Below are 15,076 nucleotides of genomic sequence, written 5' to 3'. Positions count from 1 at the left end.
CTTATATGTAAATGACCCCCCCCCCCCCCCCTTAACAAATTTCTCAAATAAGAGAGATTGTTCTAGATTATGTTATATCATTCAATACTTATTTGTTTTGTTCGTATCCACGATTCCATTAATTTTACTTCACTTTTGCGCATGCTAAAAGTTTTCGATGTCCAAAGTTCCGCTGTTCCCTAAGTTTATCTATGTAAGTAAAAGCGTGTGACTGTGTACATAAAACATACACATTACCTATATTTTTTCATGTTAGTGAGTGTTCATGAATCGCCGTCATGACTGCATGATGTATCACATTACCTACATATGTACAATTAGTCATTGGTCTGGTCTGGTTTTTACTCCTATATTCGTAGAAGTAATAAATAAATACTAAAAATAAAAACTTCACTTCAATAAGGGTTTAGATATAGGAGAGGATTACTAAACCAGAAATGTATTTTCTTGTTTGAAGCAACCACCCGGATTGTCTGGTATCCGTATGACTTCTTCTGTGGTAATCAGTGGTGGGCAAGATCCGCATCTTACGTATAAATCATACGGATCTCTAGTGGGAATCGAAAATAATTTCGTATGTTTTGCATCACCGCATCAATGTGAGTTGAGACTGAAGTGAAGTGAATCGGTATCAACTGATTCTCGTATCCAATACAGGAATGAATAAGTGGGATGCGCACGCATACTGGGAGTCAGTTCATACGTATACCGGTATAAGAATAATTTCGTATGTTCGCATCACCGCATCAATGCGAATTGGGAATGAATCGATCTCAACTGATTCTCGTGTCCGATACAGGTCGATGAGATACGATGCATTAGAAGCAGTTTAGTGCATGGGAAACTAAATATTGAAATGATTTATATGAAATTGTGGAGTCTGAAACAAACTTATAATGAAAAAAGTAATTGTCAGAGTGATGTGTTTTTCGTATTTAAATGTTGAATCGTTTGACCGAAAATAAATTTAAACATTGATTAATTTGAAAATAATGTGATGCTCAACTTGAGGTCAAATATATTATTGCTTCGTTTCTGCTGAAGTTCGTGGTTCTGCTAAAAAATGAATTTATAGATGATTGCAAAAAATTTGCAAATCTTGTCCTGGTATATTGACAGGTAATTACCTCGCCTTAAATTAATTTATAAATTAATAAATAAAACACAAAAGCAATTTGTGCTTTGACTGCTGCTGTACTTTGTAAAAAGAGAATTTGAAACAAGTAATGCGATAGTTCTTTCTTATATTGGAATTTAATTAGAAAATATACGCAACAGAGAGTGTGATACGAGATACAATATATGAAACGGGAACGAGTGAAATGAAAATAATGAAATATAAGATTTTAGTGTAGGTCGTGGCATCCAGTGTTCGTTGGTTTTATGAATTTAATACACGGTACGAAAAAAGAACGGGAAAAAACAGATAGTAAAAAAAGGTTCTTTTCGCTGGCACTATACACAAGCGATCGATTCGAAGTTAATAGGAGATTGGTGAAGTTATAGATATATCGTTAAATAATAACGGATTTTCACCAACTTCACAGTAGAAGACTGTATTTTGGTATATATGTGTTGGATTGATTGGTCTTCTTGTCCAATATGGGATGCGGTTAGGCGACAATGAAAAAACATCTCGGTGCATAGGGAAATTCGTACCTGAGGTGAGTTTCTTTATTTAAATAGTGGTGTCAGTCGAAAGTCATATCGAGAATGGGAATTTATTCGTCATTTATTATTTTAGGTGTTTTTTTTNTGAAAGTGGCTTACCCCCGACATTAATACAAGTTTCTGCCCTTCTCACCAAAGAATCCCGTATCCGTTGAAAAATACCAGGAAAATAAAATAAATTAATAATAAATACAATTCTTAACAAACTTCATTTAACGCCTACGGGACTCAGCAAATTGCATTTTTTTGCAGAAATTTGCAAATTTCTCGAAAACTGTGGCTTCTAGCGTTGTTAAGGAAGTGTGCCTTCTTTGCTTAAAAAGGTGTACAAACACGGTTTATTCATAAAAAATCGCAGAAGTCTTCTGTCAAAAAAAAAAAAAGTTATGGTAAATTAAAATTAACAATGCTCTAAGTGCTGCACAAAAATTAATACGAAATTATGATTTCTAGCCTCAAAAAAAAACCCCGGTTACCAAATTTTGTGCGAAAAATTGATATTTCGTAAAAGTTATTTAAGAAAATAGAAAATAAAATTTTAATTTCAACACTGCGTATCTCAGAAACGAAGCATTTCCGGACAAAGGTTTATATAAACTTTTTTTCTTAGAATTAACTCAGGAATATCCCCACATAAATATTTTAACGTACTTAGGTTACACCCTGTATAGTATATTAATTTCGAATAATTTGAATGAGCCCTGAAGGTGACGCCACTTACGTGTTACTTGTGTAATCTCGACAGCGAATGGTTAGGGACCCTCTAGATGCTACAGAAGAACGTTCTCTGAAAAAAGGGCCCTAGCCGGCGTGACCTATCCAAGACAGGAGGGGTCTCGCGAACTGATCGGACTTTTGGGCCGCTTCAGCGGTCCCTGTCCGGGATGACGGGGAAAGGGCCCTGTATCATGAAGACACGACGCAGGTGAAGAGCGTTAATTTCGCTCGACACCGCTCCGTCCGAAGTCATAAATCCTACCAAGGATATTGGCACGCAGAAGACCGTGCTTGCGTGGGGTATAGAAGTTACCGACTACCGTGATCAACAAAGCGGTTCTGCAAACTTCCACTGCATGAAGTCGGGATGTGATGACATGTGACTCCTGCAATTATTTTTAATGCGGATAACTAGGGCGCATATTTGGTAATGGGTACTCTCTGTGTACGTACTATATTCCAGGTGCATTGTAGAGATGGGCTAAACTACGCTTTTTGCGGAGCAGTGACACCTGCGACTGCTCCGCCAACAAAGCAGTGACAAATAGCTGCGATTTTTCGGAACAGCTCCTGGTAGCGCGCGCATATATTATTCCTACCATGATAAATTCCTTTATTTTTCGCGTCACAGTTCATAAATGGATACCTGACGTGCTTAATAGCGGCTAACGTTAGGGATACTTTCGTTATGTGTTAGTTTTTCAAACATGCGTTTTCGTAGATTTAACTCAATTTGTTATTGCGCATTTAAAATTTGAATTTGATATAGCGTAGTGGTCTGTTATTTTGTCCTAACTTATGTTTGAGACACAGTGTTACCAGATCTCCTGTTTTCACTCTCACTCTCCTGTTCTACTGTTTTCACAATGAGATCTCCTGTTTTTAGTCTCAATGTCTATTCTTCTGGGTTCTCTATGAAATCTTCTGTTGATTATACTAATTTTCCTCAGAATAAGAATATTTTAGTACGACACTGTTCTCTAACGGCACTGTGTTCGTCACTTGTTAATATTTTCAGTCCTGTTATATTTTCTGTAGCCGAGTTCATGCAAGATCTTTTACTGATCTTGCAGTTCATGTACATATTTAAATTTTAAATCCGCAATTCGCGTTTATATGAACTGGGCCTAACAGAAGGCGTTTCGTTTCGTTCGTTTACTTCAGCGGGATTCTGGGATTTTTTATTTTGACAACTGACAGTTGTCAAATCACGTGACGTACCGATGTAATTGCAAACTATTAAACGAACTCCTACATTTATATATTATATAAATATAATATTTTGCTATATTTTGTGCATGTGTTCCTCTATTAAAAAATATATTTATTAAAATCTCCTGTTGAAAAAAGAAATCTCCTGTTTTTTTGTCTACATTTCTACTGTTGACAGAAATTTCCATCTGGCAACACTGGACTGAGACACGACGCCGACCGCCGACACCTGCATTGGATATTTGTGTCCTACTTCTTTTTTTGTTTTTACATGTGCCGTCTTTTTTTGATGAGATTCAACTGACATCGGAAGAACTATACTTGCCCTGCGTTTCGTATACTTTCAATGGTAATAAGTATATTACCATTGTAGTCTACTCTAGGGAGGTGTAGAGCGAACCGCGCACCTGTTGAACATAGTTTAGTGCACATAGTTCAAAATCGGGGTAGGTGCACCTGAACCACAAAAAAAAAAAGGTAGATGCATCCGTCCGTTGTCTGCACACGACCACGATCAAGGTTGTACAGACCATTGTCGGAACAAATAAGTAATATTATATCAAATAACAAATTAAAATCATAACAACCAAACCCAAACAGTACTGCTAGGAACAGGAAAAACTTAATTAAGTATATTATATTATATATGCAACGAATATATATCAATATATCAGGATAGGTGGTTTTTTCTTTGCGATACGGGGCCACAGATTGATATTCCGTTTCAAGTTCTTTATAAAAATTGAAACCTAGGAGCCGACGACGGTGCTGGAGATTATTTGTGCACTCACAGTATACAGTGTATTCTACCCACCCCACCAGTAAATTAATAAGTATAAATGTGTAAGCAATTAATTGTAAGTTAATGTGGATTGAGTGTTCATATACGTATAGCGACAAACTACACAATATAGCAGATTATATCTGAATAGTAGGACCGTTGAAAAAAATTCTAATTTGCACATTGAATTTAAAATATTATTACTAAATATTAACTTTATAATTATATATGATGAATTATGATAGAAAATTACATTTTCAATTCCCTTATTTGGACCCATTTTAATTCCTCACTGCTAGAATCTTGGCGATAATTGACAGATGGTTATTCTTAACTAATAAATATTGTTCCATTACATATTCTTAATAGAACAAAGACAAAAAACATATAGAAATGTTATCGTTTTGGTTTCAAAGTTTGTATGTGTATACACTATCACTACACATATAACCATGTTTACCCTACGCGCGATGTACAGAGCCATGTAGATTTATTTACGTCCGATATAATTTTTTTCTCAAATTTTGAACTGATTATGGAGGGATAATCAACATGACTATAGTTATGTTTGGGCGATGCCTGTTTTTTCATTTATTTTTTAGGTGTTGTTAGTTTCATATATTTTCGTTTCTTATTTGAACCTTGGAGTTTTCTGTTGTAGTTCTAAAGTATGCTAATATTGAAAACGATTTGTTAAAATTAAACATGTAATATAAAATATACCTCTGGGGTGAATATATTATTGAAGAAAAAATGGTGAGTTGGTGCCAAATAGATGTCATTATTTTCTGGGCACTTGTAGTGACAGACTGAATATTCTTGGACATGTGCGTGCTGCTCTGTTTGCGGCTATACGGGCAATTTATAGTGTCGGCTTCGAGGTATAGGTTATTTTCAAAGTACTACCCCTATTATTTTTCCATGAGGAACTTGCACACAAGTTTTTTTGAAACATGAACGGGACACCCTGTATAACAAAAAAACTTTACCTTTGGCCACAGAATACGCTCCTGGATTTTTGATCTACGAAACACCCTGTACATTATGTAAATAGCTTTCCATTACAACGAACTTGCTGTAAGACATAAACAAACCTTCGGAATCTGGGATATGTCCTCGGCCTAGAGCCCTGATGCCTGTGCACAATTTTGCAGACATTTCCCATAAATTATAATCATTATTGTATTTGGATGCAATTTTGGTAAAAATGTTCGTCGCTACTCACTGGCTCCTTATTATCATAAGATTGTCAGAAATTTCTCTGAAAATAAGCCAATAGAAATGTTAACTTGTAAATGGCTAGAGCAAAATGTAGCTAAACACCTCCCAGTTTGGGACGCCACTGATTAAAATATTGGAATTATTTTGTGGAACAAATATTCTGTTGATATTGTTGTCAGTCTTGATTTAATAATTTAAGAATCATTAAGTTTGTTGTTTCGAAATTCAGGATGTTGTATCATTAAGTGCGTGTATTTATTTGAAACACATAACATTTGTTAGTCCATATTCAATTAAATTCTGATATAATTCTTTCAGTATATTTTATCTAAAGAATGCAAAATGCTCTTCTACAGATAAAAAATTACAATTACTAACAAGTACTTACACACAAGTCGTCTAGCTACTTAAAATCTACTTACTCGTATCCACAAACAACGCATTTGTTAAGAATACGACATTTGTTGAGAGATGAAATTTTCGATAACCACCTAACCATATTCATATCTTAGGTTTGAAGATGAGTTTATAAATTAGAAATGTATATATATAGGACTAGTTGTGACATTTCCCAATACTCATTGCGTTGTTCGTAAGGTAAGTGGATTATTCGAATGAATATATTTCACTCATTTGTAGCTTTTTAAGCGCAAGTATCGCAAATATGTTAATTCTTGTTGAAAATTATTTATATCAATTTAACTAGTTTTCTGTAGATACGTATTTATAACCAAAATAATATAATTGACGAAGACAGCAATCTAGTCAGTCTTATTTTAGTTCCTAAGTTAAAATCTTAGATGTGCGAAAAAAATTATTAATAGTTTTCCCAAAAAAAAATTAAATTGTATTATTTTTCCGCAGAAAGATCATAATGAGGTTCTTGGTTGTTCTTGCTTCAGTAGTTTTGGCGATTAACGCTACAGCCGACAACGAGTTGTGGTTGGAATTCAAGGTAAGTCTATGAAAAATTGACATCAATTTCACATGGTTTTATAAAAACTGTTAACACAAAATTATTCGAACAATAAGCAAATTAATAATAAAACAAATTATCTCCCGTTATATTTTAGTCATGATTAAACTTACTGGTATTAAGTATAGTCTTTCTCGTGGTTTCAATCATCTCCCTATGATGTACCACATCCAAAACACTGTTACCATGCCATGAGATTTTATTGTCGACACATTTTAAAACGCAACAATTTCGACAATTCTTCTCCTAGCGTGACAAACAGAAACCAAAGCGATTGAATTATTTCTATATACATTATTAATATAAAAAAAAATTCCAGCGAAACTATGGACGTGACTACAGAAACCTGAGAGAAGAACAACACCGATACAGCATCTTCCAAAGCAACGTGCGCATCATCGACGAACACAATGAGAAATACGTCAAAGGAGAAGAAACCTACTACATGGGAATCAACCAGTTCTCAGACATGACCCCCGAAGAGTTCAAATCCATGCTGAACTACAGCGCCTCCTTAAAACCAGCTCGCCCACAATCCACCCTCATGCACGTAGAATCCGGTCTTGGAGCCCCCTCAGAGGTCAACTGGGTGTCCAAGGGAGTCGTCACCGGGGTTAAGAATCAAGGAAATTGCGGTTCCTGTTGGGCATTCAGCGCTGTAAGTACCTATTATAGAAAAGCACCGATTCGACCTGTCAAGTAACAAACTATGATATCCTTATTACTTTCGTTCATTTGCAGATCGGCGCTGTAGAAGGAGCTTACGCCATCAGAACTGGCTCCTTGGTCAGCTTCAGCGAGCAAAACCTTATGGACTGCTCCACCGTGAACGCAGCCTGTGATGGAGGATGGATGACAGCAGCTTTCGAGTACATCAGAGACAACGGAATCGAGACAGAGAATGACTACCCGTACGTAGCCGCTAAAGGATCTTGCCAATTCAACTCGGGCAAGAGCGTCACAAGAGTCTCAGGCTTCGTTAACGTCGCCCAAAGCGAAAGCGCTTTGTTGGAAGCCTCCGGTGAGTAATCGCAACTTCAAGGTTGACAACTTCAGAGTGGTAGTGGTCCATGTGAGAGCACTATCTCATCCAAAATATAATGTAAAAATATGGCATGAAAATAGACTAGGGCAAGTTTCCGCCACTAAAATGAACTTCCAACCCCCATGAGTTTTGTTGGAAATAATATCTGCTCCAGTTCATCTAAAGTCGTTGTAGGAACGTCTCAAACTGTGGTCCTATAGCATTTGGAGTGTAGCAATATGCGTTTTCAGCTTGATGGCATATTAAAACCTGATCACAAATAACAGTTTTGGGGAAAATATTGTGTTATACACCGAATCTTTTATTTAGACCTTGCAACCTAGAATAAAAACTAACAATTTTCATTCTTTTCTAGCAAATGTTGGTCCCCTCTCTGTAGGTATCAATGCCGCCCATTTCCAAAACTACGCCGGAGGTGTTTTCACCAGTGACTCCTGCGATATAACTGACTTGAACCACGGAGTAGTCGTCGTTGGTTACGGAAATGAGAACGGCGCAGATTACTGGCTGGTCAAGAACTCCTGGGGTGCCGAATGGGGAGAAAATGGATACGTCAAAATGTTCCGTGGCAGCAACCTGTGCGGTATTTCCCTAGATATTTCTTATCCAACATTGTAATTTGGTTGTCCTATCGTTCTGCCGTACAAGGTGTGACGTATAGACCTAGAGATGGGGTGTATTCACATTTACTTTCACTGTGATGTTTCTCTGGGAGTTAATTGTTGTCATCTCATGAATTAAAAAATAAAAAATGTATATTTGTATCTTGTTTTTTTACTTGTTTAACAAAAACTTAATAATTCTTAGAATTCCAAAAACTATTTAAATGCAAATCATTTTTTATTAACTTGATAAACACGAAACTGATCATAAAAGTTCAGAACATCTCCATATACTACTTAACTACCCTTTTGAAAGATAATAGTACGACTAACGCTATTCTTAAGACTAAAAATTTAAATTTACGTCAAACTAAGTGCGTTATTTCCAGATTTGACTCATATTTGAAATGGGTGTAAAAGTCCAATCCAAGTTGCTATTATTAGAAACATTTCACGCAATTTTTCTATTGAATAAATGTTAATATCTAGATAATAATAATATTATATTGTATTTTATCTCAAAAGATCTCTTGCTATTAAAACACTCGTGAAAAGAATAGCACTACAACTGACTTATTCAATCTTGATTTATTTAATCACAGTGAATCGTGTTATGTTGAAAAGAGAATTTCTAAAATATCATTCAAGTTTTAAGAGTGAAGCGAACGACGTTTATCATCGATTAAATCAATGCCTTAAAATCAAGCATCGAGTAGAATGAAATGGACTATTATAGGATACAGACGATGAGCTTCAATTCCATTACCATTGGCATTGGTATGTATATCACGAAAAAAAAAAATTACAATTTAAGTGCTGCACCCTGTAGCTGTTTAAGTATCAACTTTTCAAGTAAGTTAAATTGGTACATTCTGTAGCGAAAAAGGTTGAAATATCAAAAAATACTAATTTGGAAATATTAAAAAAAATTTATTGTATACCAATAAATAATAATAAGTACTTTACCTATCCTTGCGGTTAAAATCCGATCTGTTTACTTGAGCTGTATAAAACATAGCATTTGCCGGTGCTCTGTGGCATTTGCCATAGAAACAAGAGTTTTTATTCATAACAAAAAAGCATACTTTTTATAAGAACACATGATAAGAATTAACTCGTATGTTTTCTAAAGTATTTTGAAGGATAATATTACTTGTTTAGAGATTATTAATAAATCATTTAAGACAATTTTTTTGTTATCATATACAAGAAGGGTTTTATAATCACTTTTTCTCTGGAAAACAATGCGCCCTATAAAAAAGAAATAAGAGTACCTTTATCATATAATTCACCAATCTCTTTCAGAAAATGTTACTATTTGTGCGAAATTTCAGTGACGTTCCGAAACAAAAATACATTTTTTGAGAAATTTTTGACACTACATATCTGAAAAACGAAACATTTCCGGCATATTTTTTTTTAATTTTTTCCATTTTTCTATTTTTTGGAACCCTCTTTACCTTATGCCTTATTTTGCAAACATATAATTAATATTATTCTATTTAAGCTCTTACCTTATAGTGGAATTTTGGAGAAAATAATAAATCGTAAATTATTTGGTAAGAATCAAGATTTATATCTAGCAAATTATTGCTTGTTACAAAATATCTGTTAATAGGTACCCCAAATGTTTTAAAATTATATGTATAGATTAACAAACATAAATAATGAATATTTAGTTTCACTGATTATTTATAGACATAATCCACTTATATTTGAAATATATACAAGATAAATAGTAATATAGTGTCACAAACTGTCAAAACGATAAATAAGAACAAAGGAAAATTTAGTGGCAAGATAAATATCACCTAGTTTGCCGAATAGAACCTTAGGTGTTAAAACAATAAAAGCAACAAGGTACCACAGCTATCTTATTTAATTTCGAATTCTTATGACTATTTTTCACTATTTCTCTTGTTTGGATGAGATTAGCGGCAGGAAATTGCAATGGTTGTATGTTTTGTTGACAGTTATAGTAATACAGTAAATATAGTATGCAGTAATGTAGTGACAAATTTAATAGTACGCAACATATTAAGAGAAAACCTACTTTTCAGTTTGCTAGTAAAATATTAGACTATGCAGAAAATAAAAAAATGTTTTTGGGGATATTCCTAAAGCCTATGATTGTTTATATCACCAATTTTGTTATAATTACAAAAATATGAAATTCGGGGAAATGCGTTTAATTGGATATAATCTTATTGGACCATTGGACGAAAAACAGAATTTATGAAACAATAAAATAGAGTATAGTCTCTAGATATGTTTCTCTTCCTGTTCTATTCTAACACAGAATTCTAAACGTTAGTAACAACAATTTTATTATCGAAATAACCAATAAAGAGTGTTTCGGAATCAGTTTAGAAAATTTATTTTGATTTTGACCAGTTGTACAAAGTTGCAAGTAATCTCTTTGCAAAATATTCCCTTATCAGACAAAGGAATACATGTTTCAAGGGTATTATTGCAAATTTACAAAAATTACTAATAATGTTCAAACTATTTATAAATTTTGTAGATATCCACTTGTGATAAACCTGATAAATCTTTTGTAATCTAATATAAAGTCTCCAAATTTTACTATTTTAGTCATACTTCTTTTTGCTGTTCCCAGGTGAGTTTTGATGATTTTATTTTCATTTAAATTTTAATTTTATCAGATATTTGACATCTTCTGACTTGTTTCGTCCGTTTTATATTCCAAAAATAGTTTTCAAGAAAAAAAAATGCTGAAATTGTATTTTTGCAGAAGAATTTTGTCAATAAAAATTTACAATTTCTAAACCTCATGTAATCGATTTTTCTCGTTTAAATAACTCTTTCTATCATTATTTAAAAAATTCCCCATAAAATTACAACGTGCTACTTTTTACAGAAAAAACAAAATGAAGTTCTTGGTGGTGTTTGCTGCCTTAATTTTGGTCATCAGTGCCACATCTGACAAGGACCAGTGGCTGCAATTTAAGGTACCTAAATTTTTACATTTTTTGAAAATTCTATCAAACGACACAAAATTATTTGTGATATGTGATAAACTGCATTTTTATTTAGATTATAGATACAAGCTTCTGTACCTGCTCTTGTTGTGATCTTTCGGAATAAACAAACAAATAAATAATTCTTAGTGATAACAATTAACAATAATATTTCAGGAAAAATATGGCAGATACTACAGGAATCTCAAGGAAGAACAGCAACGCTTCTCCATCTTCAAAGATAACTTGGTGACCATCCAAGAGCACAACGAGAAATACGCTAAGGGGGAGACGTCATACTATATGGGAGTCACTCCTTTCGCTGATCTAACTCCCACCGAGTTCATATCCATGCTCAACAGCTCCAGGCCCATTCCCGACTTGAAACTGAAGCCTTTGGTCGACGTCGACGCTTCTGCTGCGCCCAGCGCTATCGACTGGAGGGACAAGGGAGTCGTTTCGGAAGTTAAGAATCAAGGTGGCTGCGGTGGCTGCTGGGCTTTCAGCGCTGTAAGTCTGACTTTTTTATGATCTTTGGTGTATAAAGGTATTCTCATTCTCGACAACCACTCCTTTTTGTTGGGCACCTTTCAATCATAATTTTGTTCGCAGACTGGAGCTATGGAAGCTGCCTACGCCATCAAGACAGGAAATCATATTTCTCTGAGCGAGCAGAACTTGATCGATTGCTCGACGAGTTACGGAAATTCTGGATGCAGTGGTGGAACCATCCATAGCGCTTTCCAGTACGTGATGGAAGTCGGTATCCAAGCGGAATCTGACTACGCCTACCAAGGCAGGGATGGTAGTTGCTCTTATTCCCAATCCAAGTCTGTTCTAAAAATATCGAATTACGTCGCCCTTTCCTACGACAACGAAAGAGAATTGCAAAATGCAGTTGGTATGTACAGATCCTTCTTTACCTAAGCAAATTTATTTATGTACAGAGTGATTCACGGAGAACTAAAAAAGAAATATTATCAAGTAAAAATAAGCAAAGAAAGTGTATACAAACATTTGGAAACGCAATGTTTTCCAGATAATTAAATTTTCCGAAAAAAATTAAATATTTCTACAAGGCCTCATGTTCTTTTTTCTCTTTCACGTATCTTAAATTTGCACTTAAAATAATAAAAACCTGCTACATATAACAATCAAAATGTGTATAATATAATGAGATTTTTACTTTGTGTAGCTATAGAGTACGTACTTGTATATCTCTACAGTGATTAGATGATAGAAAATTATCGATTTGAACAGTTGCTTCGCCAGTAATCAGAAAATAACTAAGGATATATTTAAAACCTACATATAATTTTTGGTTACAGATTTAAGATCACTTAGATCACATGTGGCAAAATGATTGTCTAATTTTATATCAACGAAAACACTGCACGCAGAAAACAGTGTTACACAAAATTGTTCCTAAAATGTTACAGACACAAATTCGTACAATATTGTTTGATAATTTTAGAAAATCTACAATTTGCTGGTAATAATTTCATAATTGCAAAAATTATCACAATGAAAACAAATTTTCACACAATTTGTGCTTGACCCCATTTCACCAACTATCTTGTGAATTTTCATTTCAATGTTTTTTTTTTGTGTGGTAGAGCACTAAAGAGCAGGAAGCACATGAATTCTACTGATTTTTAAAAAACTAACAGTCATTCTAGATAATTCTTTTGCTTGTCATCAAATTTATAACTTTCTTTTTTAAAATCAGATTTGTTTGGGATTCATTGCCTCTTCTTTATATAGGTACCTAGTATCTTTGGACACATTTTTGAACACGGTACACCCCGTTTAGACATTTCAAATTAGAAATTAAGTAAAGGGCAACGGCAATTTGGACAGCTTTGGCGAAGTTTTGGCACTTATTAAAAACTTATTTGATTTGCACAGCCAATGGAACTTTATATTATACATAGTGTTAGTTAAGTACGTGATCAAATTTCATGGGGTGATTCTTTGAGTGATTCTAAGACGAAAAGTTTATATAAACATAGATCGGATAATGCTTCGTTTACAAGATACAGGGTGTCAAACTTTTATAAAAAATCGTTTATTCGTAGAAATCTTTATAATCCTTTAGCCGATTTTGTTGAAATTTGGCAGTGTTATGTATGGTAGGAAGGAGCTTATTTAGCCCTGACTAGATTAAAGTTATTAAGTCCATTGGCGTCCCTTAACCAATATTTTTTACCAAAAAAAATGTGCGCCACCACTTTTTTAAAACTTAGAATGATTTTTTTCGCATTAAGCAACTAAAATTTACTTTATTGCCTCTTCAATTTTGTTTGTGTCTTACTTCCTTTTTGGAGAAAAAAAAATAAAAATCTTTTTATTGCATGTCCATGCGCCAACATAATAAAAAACTAAAACTACCAAACTATCAAAAACTGGTGTGTACCTGTTATTTTTTCCATATCAATAGTCCATTGTAGTCTTAGAAATTGTTATAAAATTAAAGCTAGCTAAAGAAAATCTTTGTGTTTTATTAATTATTAAAAAATGTTTTGTTTGTTGTCTATGCACATGCAATAAAGCGATTTTTTTCTCCAAAAAAAGTTATTTATTTTTTTGTCAAAAATATTGATTGAGGTACCCCTGAGACGCCACTGGACTTAATAATTTTAATCTAGTTAGGGTTAAAATAGCCCCTTTCTACCATAAATAACACTGCCAAATTTTAACAAATTCGGCTAAAGGATTATTAATATTTTTACGAAAAAACGATTTTTTTAAAAAAGTTTGACACATTGTATCTTGAAAACGAAGCCTTACCCTACCTATATTTACATAAACTTTTCGGCTTAGAATTACTCAAAGTATAACACTCTGTATATACCATAATAACACACTGTTTGGTGTTAATATTTTTAAATTTTTATAAAATGCACATCCTATCGATTTTCAACTGGTATACCCTTTTTTGTATTATCTTGAGGATATTTAAGAAATTTTTTACATATATTTACATCCCTCAAACTACCCGCATCCACACCATTCCTATTGGGGATAGAATAAATTGGAGGTTTTTCTTAAGACGCGGTACAGAGGATAAATCAAAACACCAATATCTTCTTTTTCAGGTACTATTGGGCCAGTTTCAGTATCTATCGACGCGAACGGCTTCCAGTTGTACTCTGGAGGAATTTACGATGATTCTACCTGTACCTGGACCGTCAACCATGGAGTCCTGGTAGTCGGCTACGGTGAGGAATCCGGTACAGAGTATTGGATCGTGAAGAACTCCTGGGGTAGCGATTGGGGAATGAGCGGTTACATCAAGATGGCTCGTAACAAGAACGACCAATGCGGTATTGGCTTGTGGGGCGTCTATCCTGTAATCTAAGTGCCCGACTGACATGTGTAATTTAAATGTACGATGAATAATAAAGCGGTACGATTACAATATTACTATGAGAAAGTGCTTTTGTCTTTTTAACGGTAATAAGGAGATTATTGAATTCGGTTTATTTTACAAAGAAAAAAGCAATAACATCTTGACAATTCGAAGGAGACCACTAGAATCGTATCGTCAGCAAACAACGTCAAAGTGGAAGTGTTTTACTGTATCCATGGACGTAGCTAGGATTTTTGCTTGGGCCAGGACTGCAAGCTGGATGGATACCTTAAAAAAAACCGCAGGCACTTCAAAACCTAAACCCTTTTTCGTTTGATTCAAAAAACAAAACAAAAATCAGCGACCTACCGATATAAAATTTCAAAACCTAAACAAAATTGTTTTTAAACTTGCAGCATGCAACGCCCATGACTGTTTCGTTTACTTATAGCAAAAATATTAATGGACCCAGCACGGATCCCTGAGGTATTCCATAATCAATATTTCTGATTTCCGAA

At 34.1% G+C, this 15,076-nt stretch overlaps 2 protein-coding genes across 2 annotated transcripts; both read left to right on the top strand.

Moving 5' to 3' along the window:
• Positions 1 to 6,112: 6,112 nt before the first annotated feature.
• On the top strand, positions 6,113 to 8,387 carry LOC111691305 (cathepsin L-like proteinase). Its single transcript, XM_023455049.1, has 5 exons — positions 6,113 to 6,199; positions 6,467 to 6,557; positions 6,898 to 7,236; positions 7,320 to 7,599; positions 7,979 to 8,387. The coding sequence occupies exons 2-5, from the start codon at positions 6,477 to 6,479 to the stop codon at positions 8,239 to 8,241; spliced, it is 963 nt and encodes a 320-aa protein (XP_023310817.1). The 5' UTR covers positions 6,113 to 6,199; positions 6,467 to 6,476; the 3' UTR covers positions 8,242 to 8,387.
• Positions 8,388 to 10,814: 2,427 nt separating this feature from the next.
• On the top strand, positions 10,815 to 14,642 carry LOC108915519 (cathepsin L-like proteinase). The gene is made up of 5 exons (XM_023455048.1): positions 10,815 to 10,845; positions 11,107 to 11,197; positions 11,384 to 11,716; positions 11,819 to 12,107; positions 14,305 to 14,642. Exons 2-5 carry the CDS (start codon positions 11,117 to 11,119, stop codon positions 14,565 to 14,567), a joined length of 966 nt encoding a protein of 321 aa, XP_023310816.1. The 5' UTR covers positions 10,815 to 10,845; positions 11,107 to 11,116; the 3' UTR covers positions 14,568 to 14,642.
• The last annotated feature ends 434 nt before the right edge of the window (positions 14,643 to 15,076 follow it).

This window comes from Anoplophora glabripennis, unplaced genomic scaffold, assembly GCF_000390285.2.
Source record: "Anoplophora glabripennis isolate ALB-LARVAE unplaced genomic scaffold, Agla_2.0 scaffold247, whole genome shotgun sequence".
Taxonomy (NCBI): Eukaryota; Metazoa; Arthropoda; class Insecta; order Coleoptera; family Cerambycidae; genus Anoplophora; species Anoplophora glabripennis.
The sequence above is the reverse complement of the archived record's forward strand: the minus strand, read 5'-3'. Positions and strand labels throughout refer to the sequence as shown.